The sequence below is a fragment of the Myotis myotis genome, unplaced genomic scaffold, assembly GCF_014108235.1.
Source record: "Myotis myotis isolate mMyoMyo1 unplaced genomic scaffold, mMyoMyo1.p scaffold_m19_p_5, whole genome shotgun sequence".
Taxonomy (NCBI): Eukaryota; Metazoa; Chordata; class Mammalia; order Chiroptera; family Vespertilionidae; genus Myotis; species Myotis myotis.
The window spans coordinates 80,739,631-80,756,584 of record NW_023416357.1 but is presented as its reverse complement, the minus strand read 5'-3'; the positions used below and the strand labels follow the sequence as shown (position 1 = coordinate 80,756,584).

At 48.9% G+C, this 16,954-nt stretch overlaps 2 protein-coding genes across 4 annotated transcripts in view; one reads left to right on the top strand and one right to left on the bottom strand.

Moving 5' to 3' along the window:
• Nucleotides 1-936: 936 nt before the first annotated feature.
• POP7 (POP7 homolog, ribonuclease P/MRP subunit) lies at nt 937-15,440 on the bottom strand. 3 transcript variants are annotated; one of them, XM_036307967.1, is made up of 2 exons: nt 15,198-15,440; nt 937-1,624 (listed from the first exon to the last, which is right to left on the bottom strand). In XM_036307967.1, exon 2 carries the CDS (start codon nt 1,612-1,614, stop codon nt 1,192-1,194), a length of 423 nt encoding a protein of 140 aa, XP_036163860.1. In that variant the 5' UTR covers nt 1,615-1,624; nt 15,198-15,440; the 3' UTR covers nt 937-1,191. The 3 variants fall into 3 exon arrangements, with proteins under 3 accessions (XP_036163860.1, XP_036163859.1, XP_036163858.1); XM_036307966.1 differs by lacking the exon at nt 15,198-15,440 and adding an exon at nt 13,936-14,280; XM_036307965.1 differs by lacking the exon at nt 15,198-15,440 and adding an exon at nt 1,943-2,157.
• The window catches only part of GIGYF1 (GRB10 interacting GYF protein 1), a 15,331-nt gene continuing 12,767 nt past the window's right edge, over nt 14,391-16,954 (top strand). Inside the window, exon 1 of the mRNA XM_036307957.1 lies at nt 14,391-14,461. The gene's annotated coding sequence lies outside the window, so the exon portion shown is untranslated. The remainder of the gene's footprint in view (nt 14,462-16,954) is intronic.

The following is a 16,954-nucleotide window of genomic DNA, read 5'->3' as shown; positions in this document are numbered from 1 at the left end:
ACAACACTGCCATTTAAGTTGCACTTTCTTCTACTTGCTTTTTTTTTTTTTATTGAGTTGAGGGTATAAGTTTTTTGTTTTTTTAAAATATTGATTTTGAAAAGGGAGAGAAAAAAACACCAATGATGAGAAAATCATTGATCAGCTGCCTCCTGCAGGCCCCACACTGGGGATGGAGCCCACGACCTGGGCATGTGCCCTTGACCAGAATCAAACCAGGGACTCTTCAGTCTGCAGGCTGACACTCTATCCACTGAGCCAAACCAGCTAGGACTCTACTTGCTTCTTAAGTCTATGATCCAGTACAGTGATTTCAAGACCCACAAATGGATCACCAACCACACTGCTTTAGATGACTCTAGTTTGATCAACATGAGAAATCTGATCTTTCTAAAAATATCCAAACAAACAGTATTTATCTGTGCCCAGTGATTCGGGGGGAGGCTTTCTTTTCACACAGAGCAGCCCAGCCAGAAAGGTCTGAAGGGCTCTGGACCATAGTTGCTTCGAACACTTTGGGCTCTGCGGGACCAAGAAATGAATGAAGCCATGTGTCAATCCCTACCAGAGGCTGATACAAAGGAGACCCTAGTTTTTGCTTCTTTCATTTTTAAACCCCCACCTTTTCTGTGCCTGGGAACCTCTACCAGAGCCTGATGCTTCTGAGCATACAACTGTCCCAGCTGCATTCAGCAGGCAAAAGTGTACACCTTATCCATTAGGCCTGCCTCTGAGCGAATGAGAAATTTTAAGGCAAACATTGGGTTGTCAGGCTTTTGCATTGTACTAAAGTTTGTTACACTGTCCCTAGTACAATGTATGCTCTCTGTGAAGGCACCTCAAGTTTCCCTCCTACATTGACATACTTGTCAGGTTTCCTACTCTTCTTTTCAAGCACACACAGACTTCTCACAGGGGAAAGGAGTGGCAGTGGGGTGGATGGGCACTAACACAACTGGATACTTTTTATTGTCTGGGACAATGGTGGGTTACAGACCACAAAGATTCAGGAAGGCCTACTGCTTGGGCCCAAGAGACACTCTCCCAGTCTCAATTCAGAATCCCTTGGGCTATGAGAAGACAGGCTTTTCCTGACTCTGGCAGGAGGTCCATGACAGTACTCAGTACAAGGAGCGTCATACCTGAGCCTAGCTGAGGGTGGCTGGGCAAAGTGGGCCAGACTCATTTTAATTACTTCGGTGTGACCCTGAAAACTCGGATGTGGATGGCCGAGTTGTTTCTGATGCGGGTCAGCGGCTCTCGTGCATCAGTCTCTGGTTCCAGGTCATCAACAAGCTCCACCGTGGAGGTATTGGCGGCCACCTGCAAGGACCCGAAGCTGCCCGCCTGCAGCTGCAGCGCAATGTTGATTGCACGATTGATGGCCAGGCCCAAGCCATGAATGTAGATCTCAGTGCATGCGTTCTGACCCCGCGCCCCGCCGTCCAGCAGCTTCTGGCAGCGGACCAGCTGGGCCTTAAAGTCAGTCTTCATGTTGACATAGATGTCATTGGGCCTCCGGGGCAGGCGGTGGGGCAGTCGCTTCCGAAGGGTGTACTCCACTGGATCCAGCTCAGCCTCGACGGCCCCACGGTGCTCTCGGTTTTCTGCCATGGTGCGTGCCCTGGCCGGGGGTGTGGAAAAAGACGAGATCAGCGAGGGGTGACAAGCAACGACTTCGCTTCCTTTTCTACTCCATTTCCTGTCCAATAGGTGTAACCAGGAGGGGGCGCACTCAACGCCCCTCTTCGCTTCCGGCCTCAGTCCCCGCCCATTACCCCAAGCTTCCGCGTATCCTCCACCGCCACCGCCGGCTGTTCATTCATACATCGCCCCCAGCCTCAAGCCCCCCCACCGCCCGCTCCCTGGCTCTCGCGCCTGCTCTCTCGGGTCCAGGTGGCCCCCTTGGGGACGCGGCCCTTTCCCCGGCCAGGTCACTTACGCGTTGTGCCAACCGGCCTAGTGGAGGGTGCAGCCAGGACCCCAGACCCGAAGCAGGGGAGGAAAGGGGTGCGCAACAGGAACGCCAGGTCGCGGGCGACCCCGGGCTTCTGCGAGCTCCGCGAACCGCCTTCCCGGCCTCCGTGCTCCCCGCCCCTAACCTACGGCCGCTCGAGCAACCGCGCGAGGCGTTGGAGTAACGCGAGGCTTCCGGGATGATGGATCTACCACGTGTCTCGGAGGCGGGCCCAGGGGCAAGGGGTGGTACCAGGTCAGAGGAGGAGGAGGGTCAGCTGCCCTAGGCCAAACCAAGTTCCTGGCCCTCGGCGGGTCTTGGGGGGAGAGCGGGGTCTTGGGGGGGGGGGGGGGGAGCGGCTATTCTAGGGGCGTGGAGAATGTGGGTGAGGCTCTGGCAATGACAGCAGGGAACGCTGTGAATGCAGAAGAATGCGATCTCAAAGGTGCCTAAAGACAAGCCTGGGCTCCGGCATCCATCGCAGTTGCTCTGGTCAGAGGAGGCCTGACGGAGCTGAACTCTCGCTCAAAGTCCCTGTTGCCCAAATACGGAGGGGGGCATTGAGTGGTGAGGGGTGGCCCTCGACAGAGGACAGCGTCCCTGGGCTCCCCGGCAGTTCACGGGGACCTGTCCCTCTCCCCTGCCTGTTGCCGGCCGGCCCCAAGCCCAACCTTGGGGATCCAAGCTATGAGGCCCAGGTTTCACGATTCCCTCGGGGTACGCTAACTCAGCCCCCTCAAATATCACCCACCGGTTCTTTGGTGGCTTCCCGAGACCTGGGAGCAGGAACGTGCGCCCCCTGGCGGGCAGGGCAAGGCGAAGCACTGAGCGGTGGGTGTGTGTTCCTCGCTCCCTAAGACCAGTGGGGAGAAGTTCTCTGCCCAGATTGGTGCAGCTTCTGGAGTTCCCTCTGGAAATGCGTTAGACCTGCACTGGGGACCTCGAACTACGCTGTTTTCCCATCATTCAAATGGGGTAATTCCTGTCTTGCCATGGAGTTGTGAAGTCCAATATAACCTTGTAAACTGGAAGCCTACACAAGTGAGTTGGAATTGTTATGGCCCCAGGCCCCTCTCTAGTTGCCTAGGGTAGAGCCTAACCTTATTTTACTGTAGGTTAGAAAGAACTCTCAGCACTAGTTAAATCCCATAGTTCTCTTTTTTAGCTTCAGATTCTTTCATTAACCACCAGTTTGGAGGGTAATGAGGGAGGGCAAGGTAGTAGGTGAAGAGGAAAGGCTGGCTACAACCCTATTCTGCCTCAGAAGTGACACCTGAGCTGAGTTTTAATGGGTAAATAGTTCTTCTGGGAACCAAGGAGTATTCTGAAACAACTGCTCAGTATTTTTAAAAGAAGGGAAGCAGCCCTAACCAGTTTGGCTCAGTGGACAGAGCATTGGCCTGTGGACTCAAGGGTCCCGGGTTCGATTCCGGTCAAGGGCATGTACATTGGTTGCGGGCACATACCCAGTGGGGAGTGTGCAGGAGGCAGCTGATCGATGTTTCTCTCATCCATGTTTCTAACTCTCTATCCCTCTCCCATCCTCTCTGTAAAAAATCAGTGAAATATATATGTTTAAAAAAGATTCTCTTTAAAAAAAAAAAAAAAAAAGAAGGGAAGCATAATCTAAGCTACCTCAAGGAACTAGAAAAAGAAGAGCCAAATAAAGCCAAAGCAATAAGATGGGAGGAAATAATAAAGAGCAAAAATCAATGATACACAGAAAGACAATAAAAAAACTCAACTCAGAAGCTAGTTCTTTGAAAAGATAAATAAAATTGACCTTGCAAGACTGGCTAAAAAGAGGGGATAAGAGAAAGAAGACTCAAATTATGATTATTAGAAATGAAAGCGGGAATAGCCCTAAAGATCCCTCATACACTGAAAGATACTAAGAGAATAATACAAACAACTCTACATACATAAATTTGACAACTTAGGTGAAATGGACCGATTCCTAGAAAACCACAACCAACCAAACTCACTCAAGATGAAATTGATAATCTGAATAGCCCTATAACTATTAATTTAATTAATAGCTTTAAGAAAAACCTTTAGAAAAAAGAAATATCTAGGTCCAGATGGTTTCACTGGTGAATTCTACCAAAGAAGAAATGAGACGAATTATACACACAGTATCTTTCAGAAAACAGAGTAGGAAGGAACCTTTCCCAACTAATTTCATGAGGTCAAAACTAGACAAATATAAAAGAAGAAAACTACAGACCAGTACCTCTCATGAACAAAGATGCAAAAATCCTCAACAAAATGTTAGCAAATTGAATTCAACAGTAGTCTCCCTTTATCCCTGGTTTCACTTTCCAAGGTTTCAGTTGCCCATGGTCAACTTGCTTCTGATAATATTACATGGGATGTTACAGAAATAATTCATAAGTTTGAAACAGTGTGCAGCTCTTAATAGTGGGATGAAATCTCGCCTTCCTGCTCTCCAGGGATGTGATTCAATCCTTTGTCCAGCATATCCACACTGTATAAGCTACCCATCCATTAATCACTTTGAAGCCGTCTTGGTTATCAGATCAACTGTCGAGGTAGCCCTTATTTTACATATGTAACACTTTCAACAATAAAGATTAAAAAATGAAAGAAAAACACAGTATATATAAGGTTTGGTACTATCTGTGTTTAGGTAGCCACTTGGGTCTTGGAATGTATCCCCCGCAGATAAGTGGGGACTACTATATATAAAAAGAATTATAAACCATGACCAAGTGAAGCTGATTTCAAAGATGGTGCAATATAAGAAAACCAATTAACATATCTACCACATCATGCCTCCCTTTGGTCGGAAGCTTTCAGACATAGAGCATTAAGCAGTGAGTGCCCTCTCTGGGGATCGAGTTTTCCCTGGAAAAGGCAGCAAGAACTGTGACCAGGAGCCTGTCTTCAGAATTGTGACCACTAGGTTTCAGGGGGGAAAGGGAAAAAAAAATGTTTTCGATGTAATAGCATTTTACTTTTTTCTCTCTCTTTTCAGAGTTCTTCCCTGCCTTTATTTAACTAATAAAGAATGTGGGGATAGAAACAGTTCTCTCTGAGGTTTTCCTTACTTGTGACTTAACATTCTTGACCTGGGTGGGGCTGAGAGCTGAAGCTTCTCCAGGACAAAGAGCCTGGCTTTGTGCATCAGTGTGGAAGTTAAACAGAAAGCGTAGGTGAGATTTTTGTTGGCTATTTTAAAAGTGTGTCATTAATATAAGAAACTTTATATTCATAGTATTTAATTTTTCTCACTTGTAAAAAATAAGAAAAACAGCAGGTAAATATTCATACAGGGAATAGCAGAGCTTTAAGATTCATTTCCATTTTAAGCCCCTTTGTTTTGCCAGTGTGTTCATGTTCAGGTCTGTTATACTAATGTTATTTATCGATTTTTTCATTTATATACAGTTAACTAAAGAGTTTTTTCAAATATCCATGTCTGTAAAGTATTTTTTTTAAATATATATATATATATATATTTTTTTTATAAATATATTTTATTGATTTTCCACAGAGAGGAAGGGAGAGAGATAGAGAGTTAGAAACATCGATGAGAGAGAAACATCGATCAGCTGCCTCCTGCACATCCCCTACTGGGGACGTGCCCGCAACCCAGGTACATGCCCTTGAACGGAATCGAACCTGGGACCTTTCAGTCCGCAGGCCGACGCCCTATCCACTGAGCCAAACCGGTTTCGGCAATATATTTTTTATTGATTTCAGAGAAGCAGGGGGAGAGAGAGAGTGAGTGAGTGAGTGAGAGAGAGAGAGAGAGAGAGAGAGAGAGAGAAACATCAATGATGAGAGAGAATCATTGATTGGCTGCCTCCTGCACACCCCCTACTGGGGATCAAGCCTGCAACCCGGGCATGTGCCCTTGACCAGAATGGAACCTGGGATCTTTCAGTCCACAGGCCAATGCTCTACCCATCGAGCCAAACCAGCTAGGGCTGTAAAGTATTTTTAAATAAAGTTTCTTTTGATATATATAACATTAACACTCTAAAGGAAAAAGTTCATATGATCATTTCAGTTTATGCAGAAAAACTATTCAACATAATTAATCATTCCATTTATGATTTTAAAAAATGTTAGGTAAACAAAGAATAGAAGAAACTTCTTCAACCTTATAAAGGGCATCTAAAAAAACCTACAACTACCATTATACTTAATAGTAAAAGACTGGCCACCTTTCTTTTTGTTTTTATTTTACTGATTTCAGAGAGGGAGAGGGAGAGGGAGAGGGAGAGGGAGAGATAGGAAGAAACATCAATGATGAGAGAATCATCAATCAGCTGCTTCTTGCATGCCCCCTACTGAGGACTGAGCCAGCAACCTGGGTATGTGCCCTGACTCAGAATCAAACCGTGACCTCCTGGTTCATAGGCCCACACTCAACCACTGAACCACACAGGCTGGGCATGGCCACCTTTCTTTTAAAAGACTGTCTTCTCTCACCACTCTTATTTCAGCCAATGCAATAAGGCAAGAAAAGGATATAGATTGGAAAGGAAGAAATAAAACTATCTCTGTTTGCAGATGACATGACTATATACATAAAAAATCCCAAGAGTCTATAAAAAAACTTATAACTGATAAATGAGTTTAGGAAGTTTGCAGGATACAAGATTAACATACAAAAAATCAATTGTATTTCTACACACTGGCAATAAACAATTGGAAACTAAAATTTAAAACACAATAATACCATTTATAGTTACCCCAGAGATGGGGGGGAGTGGGAGAAATATTTACATATACATCTAACAAAACATCTACAAAACCTACATGCTGAAAATCTACAAATGCTGATGAAAAAAGTAAAAAATCTAAGTAAATACATAGCTATACCATGTCCGTGTATTGGAAGATTTAAAAGTAGAGATATCAATTCTCTTCAAATTGATTTCTAGCTTTAATACAATTACCAGCAAGAAAATCCCAGCAAGAATTTTTGCAGATTTAAACAAGTTTGTTGTAAAAGTTATATGGAAAGGCAAGAAAAGTTAAAGCAATTTTGAAAAAGAAAGAGTTGGAATCATACTCCCTGATTTTAATACTTAAAATATAAACACGATATCAAGACAGTGTGGTATCTCCCAAGGGATAGACACAAAAATCAATAAAATGGAACGGAGAACCCAGAAATGGATTCACACAAGTACAGCCAGCTGATTTTTACAATAGTGTAAAAGCAGTTGAATGGGGAAAGAAAGTCTTTTCAGCAAATGGTGTTAAAGCAACTGGACAAACAGGAAAAGAACTGGACCTCAGCTCTATGAAAAAAATGAACACAAAATGGATGATAGATCTAAATATAAAATGTAAACCTTTCAGAAGAAAACATAGGTAAATATCTTCATGACACAGGGTCAGGTGAAGAGTTTTTTGACACAACTCCAAAAGCATAATGTACTATTAAACAAAAAAATTGATAAATTGTATGTCAACCAAAATTTAAAAAAACTTTTACTCTGTGAAAGAGCACATTAATAGGATGAAAAGAGAAGCCACAGACTGGGAGAAAATATTTGCAAATCATATATTTGACAAAGGACTTGTATCCAGAATATATATAGAACACTCTAAATTCAAGAGTTAGAAAACAGCTCAATTAGAAAATAGGCAAAAGTCATATATATATATATATATATATATATATATATATATATATATATTTCTTTATTGATTTCAGAGAGGAAGGGAGAGGGAGATAGAAACATCAATGATAAGAGAGAATCATTGATCATCTACCTCCTGCACGACCCCTTCTGGGGATTGAGCCTAGAACCTGGGCATGTGCCCTTGACCGGAATCGAACCCAGGACACTTCAGTCCACAGGCTGATGCTCTATCCACTGAGCCAAACTGGCCAGGGCTAGGCAAAAGTCTTGATGAGATACTATCAAGATGCCAAAAAAGCACATACGACATTCAGTATCATTAGTCATTAAAACCATGACTACTACACACCTATTAGAATATCCAAAATAAAAATCCTTCACAATACCAAGTGCTGACAAGAATGCAGAGAAACTTGTCATACATCTGTATGGATCTCTCATATACCGCTTGTGGGAATGTTAAATGATACAGCCTCTTTGGAAAACAGTTTGGCAGTTTCTTGTAAAGCTAAACATATACTCACCATATGACCCAGCAAGAATCCTCCTGAGCATTTAAAACCTGTACACACATGTCCATAGCAGCGTTAGTTATAATATCCCAAACTGGAAACAAGCCAGGTAGATAGTTTAAAAAACTCAGCAGGTAGATAGTTTAAAAAACTGTGGTACATCCACACCATGGAATACTACTCAGCAATGAAGATGGGCTCAAGGAGCCCTGTTAGATGGTTGGAATACTGGTAACATCATAGAATACTGTGCTAAGCAGCTCATAGTTAGTGTGGAAGGCAAACAAGATGTGAAAAGTCGTATGCCCAGTGGGGAGAATGTACAGGAAACTGGTAGACCCCCAAGGGGAAATAGCCGATGAGACCTTGGGGGGAGCAATGGCTAAGCTGAGACAGAATTTCTAGCAGGACCCATATCCTGTGTAGTTCCTCCTATTACAAAGAGGAGGTCTAGAAGGACTAAGTCATTGGAGATAGGAGAGGAGAGTAGGAACCAGCAAAGGACTCAGGAGCAGCTAGTGAGATAGGAGGAAATCCAAGGGAGTATGGAAGCCAGGTGAAGAAAGCGTTTTCTGGAGGAGGGAGTGATTGACTCTGTCATATGCGGCCAAGAGGCCACATATGACACTGGACCAGTGGATTTAGCCATGTAGATCACTGGTGACTTGAGAAGAAATTACATTTGGTGGACCAAAGAACTTAGTAGAAACTAATTCTGAATGCAATAAATTAAGGCCCATTTTGTCTGATAATTAAAAATAAGAATAATTTGTGAACTGTTACTTAAGTTGTGTGTCTTTTCATGTTATCTAAAATATGTTTTCCAAACTTTGACATCCAGATAAATGTAAAGGTTCACAATTAGTTGGGTGAAGCCAAGCTCTGTAATACTGTAAGCTGATTTGACACTAAGATGGTCCTTGCCTTTTTACATTTCATTGAAGGTAAACGCCACAGAGGAATCTTCCATTAGGAAAAAAGGCAGAGCTTGGCTGTTTAGTCTTTTTTGGTGTGAGGCATGAATCTTCTATTTTTATATTTTTAAGCTTTTTTTTTGGGGGGGGGCATTTATTTATTTATTTATTTATTTTAATTAATTAAATCTTTATTGTTCAGATTATTACATTTGCTCCTCTTTTTTCCCCCCATAACTCCCCTCCACCCAGCTCCCACCCCACCCTCCTCCCTCACTCCCCACCCACTGTCCTCATCCGTAGGTGCATGGATAAGCTTTTTTTTTATTGACGATAGTATTACAGGTGTCCCCTATTCCCCCCCATCCCCCTCCACTCAGCCCCCTTAGCCGTTTAGTCTTACTTGAGACCTTCCTTTCATCTAGATTGATCGTCTAACTAAATCTCTTGTTTAGTTCAAAAGCTTGCAAATTTAAAACAACACAGACCAAGACATTTTACAGCATAGTATCCGAATAGAAAGTATTTCAGGTCCAAGTGATTTGTTTGTAAATTTTTTCTTTAATACTGCACACGAGAGATTGTCTGATATGGTTTCCTTTCTCAAAGAGGGAGCTTATAGGATTCATTTTCATAGTGTCATCATCAGCACCACGGTGGTTCCCATTTTATAGTTGGGAGACAGGACTTGCCCAGGGTCACAAACTGGCACACAAGAAACCATGGGGGATCATTCCAATTTTATACCCTGGAGTCAGTCTTGCTCTTTTTTTTTTTTTTTTCATTCTCATTGGCAGTTTTGCTCTTCTTGACTCACTGCATCTAGTGAGTGCTATACTTGGGTCAAAAACATTTTCATGGTAACATTCAAGGCCCTGAACTGAAGTTTCACTTCATTTCTCATCTAAATAGCAATCCAGGTCCTCTTCTCCCATCAGCCTGCATTGTCACTATTCTCAAGGGGATGCCACTTTTCCTAAATTTACTTAAATCTTGCCCTTCTTTCAGCTCAGCACAAGCCACCACTGTCGCCAACTGCTCCCAGTGCACAGAGGTCCCTTTGCCTGTGTACCATTTCTCCACCATAATTTACAACCTCACATTTGCTAATCTATCCTATATAATAAAAGCCTAATATGCTAAGTGTCCGGTAGTCCAATCATCTGTTCAACCAATCAAAGCATAATATGCTAATGATATGCTATGGCAGCTCAACTGCTCGCTATGATGTGCACTGACCACCAGGGGGCAGAGAGTCAACCGGTCAACCAGTTGCTATGATGTGCACTGACCACTAGGGGGCAGACAGTTGACCAGTCAACCAGTCACTATGACATGCACTGAGCACCAGGGGACAGATGCTCCGACCAGTAGGTTAGCTTGCTGCTGTGGTCCGGCTGATCAGGACTGAGAGAGACAGGCCGGACATGCCCTGGAGTCCTCCCACAGTCCCTCCCTGGCTGGCCAACCTCCTGCATCCCTCCCCAGCCCCATTTGTGCACCAGTGGAGTCCCTCTGCCTGGCCTGCACCCTGTCACAATCCAGGACCCCTTGGGGGATGTTAGAGAGCCAGTTTTGGCCCGATCCTATAGACCAGGCCAAGGGACCCCACTGGTGCACGAATTCATGCACCGGGCCTCTAGTATCCTATCTAATAAAGGAGAAACATGGTAATTAGCATATGACTGCTACCCTTCCCATTGGCTAATCAGGGCGATATGCAAATTAACTGCCAGCCAAGATGGCGGCCGGCAGCCAGGCAGCTTGAAACTAACATGAGGCTTGCTTGCTTCAGTGACGGAGGAAACCAACGTTCCCCGCCTGCCTTGCCGGCCTCTGAGCCTGCAGTTTGAAACACTGTAACAAATATAGAAGCTAAACAAAACCCCAGAAACCCATTTTCAGCGAGCTGGGATCTCAGAGCTGGAGTTATACATTGTTTCGATTATAGAATCCAAACAAACCAGATACCTGCTTTCAGCAGCAGAGGCCTCAGAGCTGGAGCCAGAGCTAAAGCTGCCCCAGAATAAAAAAAGAAAAAGAAAAAAAGGAGCAGTTGGGAGCTTCAGTCACCCGCCAGCCTGAAAACAGCCCTCAACCCCTCACGCAGACTGGCCAGGCACCCCAGTGGGGACCCCCACCCTGAAGGGTGTGTGACCAGCTGCAAACAGCCATCATCCCCTCACCCAGGCTGGCCAGGTACCCCAGTGGGGACCCCCATCCTGATCCAGGACACCCTTCAGGGCAAACCAGCCAGCCCTACCGATGCACCAGGCCTCTATCCTATATAGTAAAAGGGTAATATGCCTCCCAGCACCGGGATCAGCAGAGCCGAGAGGCCTCCTGGCACCGGGATCAGCATGACAGGGGGCAGTGCCCAAACCCCCTGATCGCCCTGCGGCTCCGTGTGTGACAGGGGAAGGCGCCCCAACCTCCTGATCAGCCCTGCTCTGTGCCTGATACGGGGGAGCTCCCCAACCCCCTGATCGGCCCTGCTCTGTGTGTGACAGGGTGCGGCGCCCCCCCGCACCACGGGCCCTGCTCTGTGTGTGACAGGGTAGAGCCATAACCTCCCCATCGGCCCTTCCCTGAGTGTGAGAGTGGCGGCGCCCCAACCCCCTGATCGGCCCTGCTCTGTGGGTGATAGAGGGCGGCGCCCCAACCCTCTGATTGGCCCTGCTCTGTGTGTGACAGGGGGTGGTGCCGCAACCTCCCCATCGACCCTGCCTTGAGTGTGACAGGGGGCGGTGCCCCAACCCCCCAATCAGCCCTACCCTGAGTGTGACTGAGGGTGGCATCGCAACCTCCCAATCCGCCCTGCTCTGTGCATGACAGGGGGCGGTGCTCCAACTCCCCAATTGGCCCTGCTCTGAGCCTGACCAGGGGCTGCACCTAGGGATTGGGCCTGCCCTCTGCCACCCGGGAGCAGGCCTAAGCCAGCAGGTCGTTATCTCCCGAGGGGTCCCAGACTGCGAGAGGGCACAGGCCGGGCTGAGGGACCCCTCCTCCCCCCCAAGTGCACAAATTTTTGTGCACTGGGCCTCTAGTATATATATAAAAGCCTAATAAACTAAGTGTCCCACCGATCGGTCTACCACTCAACCAGTCACTATGATGCACACTGACCACCAGGGGGCAGATGCTCCAACTGGTAGGTTAGCTTGCTGCTGGGGTCCAGCGGACTGGGATTGGGCGAGACATCCCAGACACGTTCTGGACCCCCTCACGGTCCCTCCCCACTGGCCAACCTCCTGCGGTCCCTCCCCGGCTGGCCGGCCCCCATCGGGGACTGGGCAAGACACCCCGATTGCTGGTCAGGCCGAGGGACCCCACCCGTGCATGAATTTGTGCACTGAGCATCTAGTTAATAAGACTGCTAAGACCTCACTTATTCAGAGGTTAGACTGCTGATAACTTCCAACCACCCAGAACACAATCTAGCAAAGTTAAAAAACAAACAAAAAGCAACAACAAAAGCTTCTTTAAAAAATTTTTTAATCCTCACCAGAGGATATCTTTCCATTGATTTTTAGAGAGTGGGAGGGAGGGGGAGAGGCAGAGAGTGAGAAACACTGACGTGAATTTGTTGCCTCCCGCAGGCACCCTGATTAGGGCCAGGGCCAGGGATCGAGTCTGCAACCGAAGTACATGCCCTAGGAATGAATCCAACCCCGGACCCTTCAATTCACTGGCCGACGCTCTATCCACTGAGCAAACTGGCTAGGGCAAAAAGCTTTTGAGTAAAAAAACAAACAAAAATACCCAGCTGTCATAAGCATATTCTAGGAGAAAAATTCTGATCCAAGACTGGGTTCTGTTGATACATTTTCATACAGTATTAATAATCTGCCCTAACTGGTTTGGCTCAGTGGATAGAGCATCGGCCTGTGGACTGAAGGGTCCCAGGTTCGATTCCAGTCAAGGGCATGTACTTTGGTTGTGGGCACATCCCCAGTGGGGGGCATGCAGGAGGCAGCTGATCAATGTTTCTCTCTCATCAATGTTTCTAACTCTCTATCCCTCTCCCTTCCTCTTTGTAAAAAATCAATTAAAAAATATATTTAAAAAAAAATAATCTGAATATTGTGGGCTGTGTGTAATCAAAAGCCACTATTTCCTAACATTTGTGGAGTACTTGCCCTGTGCCAAGCACTGTGTTAGTGCTTTACTATATAATTCAGAGGAGAGAGATTAATAATTTGCCCAAGGCCACAGTTGGTAATGGATGGAATCAGGACAGCAGCCCTTGCTTTAAACAACTGCCATTTTCGGGCCTGTTTGCCAGACAACAGAGGCAGGAATCCTGTCTGCAAGAAAGACAAGGGAACTGAAAAAAGCAGACACTAAAACTACGAATGCATAGAAGCCTCGGGGGGAGAGGAAGGTATTCGGTGCAGGAACAAAAGGCTTCTTCACTGGCTGCTCCTAAGGTCCGCTATTGGTTATGGCACAAGTCAGAACTTACTTTCCCTGTTTTGAGAAGGATTATTTTGTATTTGGTAACAGCTATTTTAGGAAGCTGGGCGGTAGAGTATACATTCTAGAATGACTTCCAAGGAAAATCGTGAAAACACACAACTTTTTCATCCCTAAAAGGTTCAGGGATTCAGAAAAGTCATTCCGGAAAACCTCTTTAAACAAAGGAGGTGTCGATCTACATTTTACATTTGCATAGTAGTTGTCATCCTTTCAAAGCCTTTCACATTCACTTATTCTAATTATTGCAGCACTCCAGGAAGGCAGTGGAGTGGGGGCCGGGGATGGGAAGCGAACATTACCTCCTAGTTACTACAAGAGAGCCAATGCTTAGTCAATGGCAGAGCCAGACAAGCTCCAGGTCTCCCCGGCCAGCACCGCCTCGGGCTGCTGTGAATCAGTAGGTTCCTCACTTGGTGCGTGTATCCCAGGACCCCTGATAAACGCACCTCTTTCAACACCGGCGGGCTTCCTGGAGGAAGCCGACTGGCTGCTCAGAAGCCGGCGATGTCACTAGCGGCGGCCTCCACGACGGTCGCGCGTCACGTGTCAGGGGGCAGCCAGGGAGTACCCCGGGGGCACCCCCACCCCTGACCGCCGCGAGCCCCGCGTCACGTGACCAGCCGGGCTCCCGGGTCACGTGCCGGGGGGCTGGGGGGCGGCGGGCGCGCAGGCCGCCCCAGCAGGGCGCGCGGAGAGCCGGCGAGGCCGTGTGGGTCGGAGCCGGCCGGGCCGCGGCGGGAGGCGGCGGCGGCGGAGGGGGCGGCCCTGCGGCCCCGCGTCCGCGTCACGTGGTGCGAGGCGGGCAGCCATCTTGCTACAAACACAAACAGAGAGGAGCGGCCACCGCGGGAGCGCCAGCGCCCCTTCCCCCGCCGCCTCCGCCGCCCCCAGCCAGCCGCGCGCCGCCCGCCGCCCGCCCGCCGCCGCCGCCCGCGCCCCGCGACCGGAGCCCCGCGCCTCCCGCCAGCCGTGGTAAGCGCTCGGCGGCCCCCGGCCCCGGGCAGGCCCGCCCCCGACGCCGAGGCGGCCGCGCCGAGCCTGCCGGAGCCAGAGCCAGAGCGCGGGCTGCCGGCACGGACCTTCCCTGGCGGCTCTCAGGCCGCTGCCCCCGGTGCGTCCGCCTCCCAGCCCCCCTGGCGGCCCCTTCCCCGGCGCGGCCTCCGGCGCTGCCGTCCGTCCCGGGGGGCGGCTGCCCGCGCCCCGGGCACCTGGCGCCCCTCCCTGAAGGGCACGCTGTCCTCCGGGCCGGCCCGCCTCCTCCCACCCCCGCGCTCCTAACGGTCGTCCGCCGACCCCTCCAAAACCCGCCGGGGGTCCCGGGTCTGCCCCCGCCAGCATCCTCCGCCAGCCCCGCTCGGCGCCGCGGACCCGCCTGCCGCTCGCCCCCCGGGACGCCTCGGCGCGCCTCCGGGTTCGCGCTGCGATTCGCTGGGCCCTGCGGGTCTGGGTCCCAGCATTGCACTCTGGCTAACGTGGCAGCCCTTTCCTCTCCTGGGTCTCCACCTGAACCGGCGACGTTAGTGCCTGGTCATGGGGTCTCCCTCCTCCGGTGCCCGGCGCGTTCCACACGTTCGTCTTTTCTGATGCCGGCCCGGCCCTGCCCGGCCCGTCTCCCCTGATGCAGCAGCTCCCCGGCTCCAGCCCCGTCACACCGCCTTTTCTTTTCTTATTCTTTCAAGTTAACTTTAAGGCGATCCTCACTTCTTACCTCTTACCCAGTCATTCCTGGGGAAGCCTCCAGGTCTGGTCCACCAGGTGGTCCCTGGGAGATGCTCCATCAGTACTTGTTGGCCGGTTCTTCCCGCAGCCACCCCAGGCTCACTCCCCTCCTGCCTCTCCTGACCGCTTTCCCAATGGCCCCCGGCCTCTCCGCTGCGCCTTGGAGCTCACATGCCAGTTGCAACTTCGCTCCCCAGCGAGAGCCCCCAACTTGCCTCTGCAATTGAAACAGCGTGGGTACCAGCAGGCCGGTCCCCTGTGCGGTTCTCGGCGTGTGGGAGTTTGCTTTCTGGTTCTTTCATCTGCGCTGTTCCCGGTGCAGTCCCAGGACACCGACCCCGACTCCAGCTCCAGCTTTAGTTCCTGCATCGTAGGTCTAGCCTGCCGCTGGGAATGGTTGGGCAGATCTGGACTTGGTGGTGTTGCCGTGGCCTGGGATCCAGGTACCATAGGATGGCTACAGTCAAATGAGTGGTGTGCTTAGACCCCTGGTCTGGCTTTTTCAGCCAGTGGCTGTGTTAGTATTGTGTGTGATTTGATGGGTTAAAGGGCCCCAGTTTGCCCTCCATTTTACATCTGTGGTTGGAGTTTGGAATAGAAAAAAATAGACCCACTTTAGAGCAGAGGTGAGAAGAGGCTGGCAGCCATGTGAAGGATTTAAAAAATTCTAACAAGAAATGTAAAATGGCTTAAAACTCACAAAGTCTGCTTGAGAGTTTGGGGTGGTTCTCCAGTCTGGATAGAGTGTCTAGGGACTTCTGGGCCCCCTCCTGAGGCAGCTGCAGCCTCTCTTCCTTGTTTTCCCTGGCAGGAGCCCAAGACTGGGCAAGTGGGCAGAAGGGATCAAATGAGTTAAAGTGTGGAAGTGCTTTAAAAACTGAACTAGTAGACATGCTGCGCATTTGTCAAGGTAGTTGAGAGAGTATAGAGCTCGGATAGCTGACCAGCCAGGAGGATTGGGCTTACGCTGTGTGTTTGTGTATGTGTTTATACATTCTTATTGATTTTTTTTTAAGGGAGAGAGAGAGAAACATTGATCAGTTGCCTCTTGCATGTGCCTGGATGGGGGCTCAAACCCACAACCTGAGTATGTGCCCTGCCCAGGAATTGGAACCTGCCACCTTTTGGTGCATGGACGATGCTCCAACCAACTGAGCCACAGCAGCCAGGGCTTGCGCCGTTTTTTAAGCCTCAGAGAGTTCTCATTTACCTTGCAGGGAGAATCTTTCCATCCTGACAAAGGGCGGAGTCACCTCCAACAGGGTTGAGGCTGGGCAGTTTCTCAAATGTTGGGGAATTTGGGATTCTACTTCTGTTAATAGTGGTACCTTTCTGTGCCAAGGCACATTGCTTTGGATTGGGACTAATTTTAGGGGTGATGGAATGAGGAAGTGATGTTCTTAGCTTAGTGTGTACTGGGACTGCCTATTCTCTGGATCTTTACCTTCTCCTGAGAGTTCTGAACCCGAGAACAGGCTCCCCTCCTGTTCCTTCAGCCTGTTGTGAGCACCCAGGATCAGTGTGTCCTGTCCCCATGACTCCAGCAGGGGGCAGCCTTTCAATAGTAATAATTCAGATGCCAGGAGAGTGAGGGTATACTGAGGCCTGAGAAAGAGGAGCTGGTAGAGGAGGCAGGCAGGGGAGGGGTGGGGGCTAAGTTGGAAGGAGCCTATGAGGCAGCCGTGGGCAAACTACGGCCCACGGGCCGGATCCGGCCCGTTTGGCTGTTCAATCCGGCCCGCGGAG

Excerpts from the sequence above, each read along its gene's own strand:
- POP7 (XM_036307967.1), bottom strand. The coding sequence starts at position 1,614 with ATGGCAGAAAACCGAGAGCACCGTGGGGCCGTCGAGGCTGAGCTGGAT.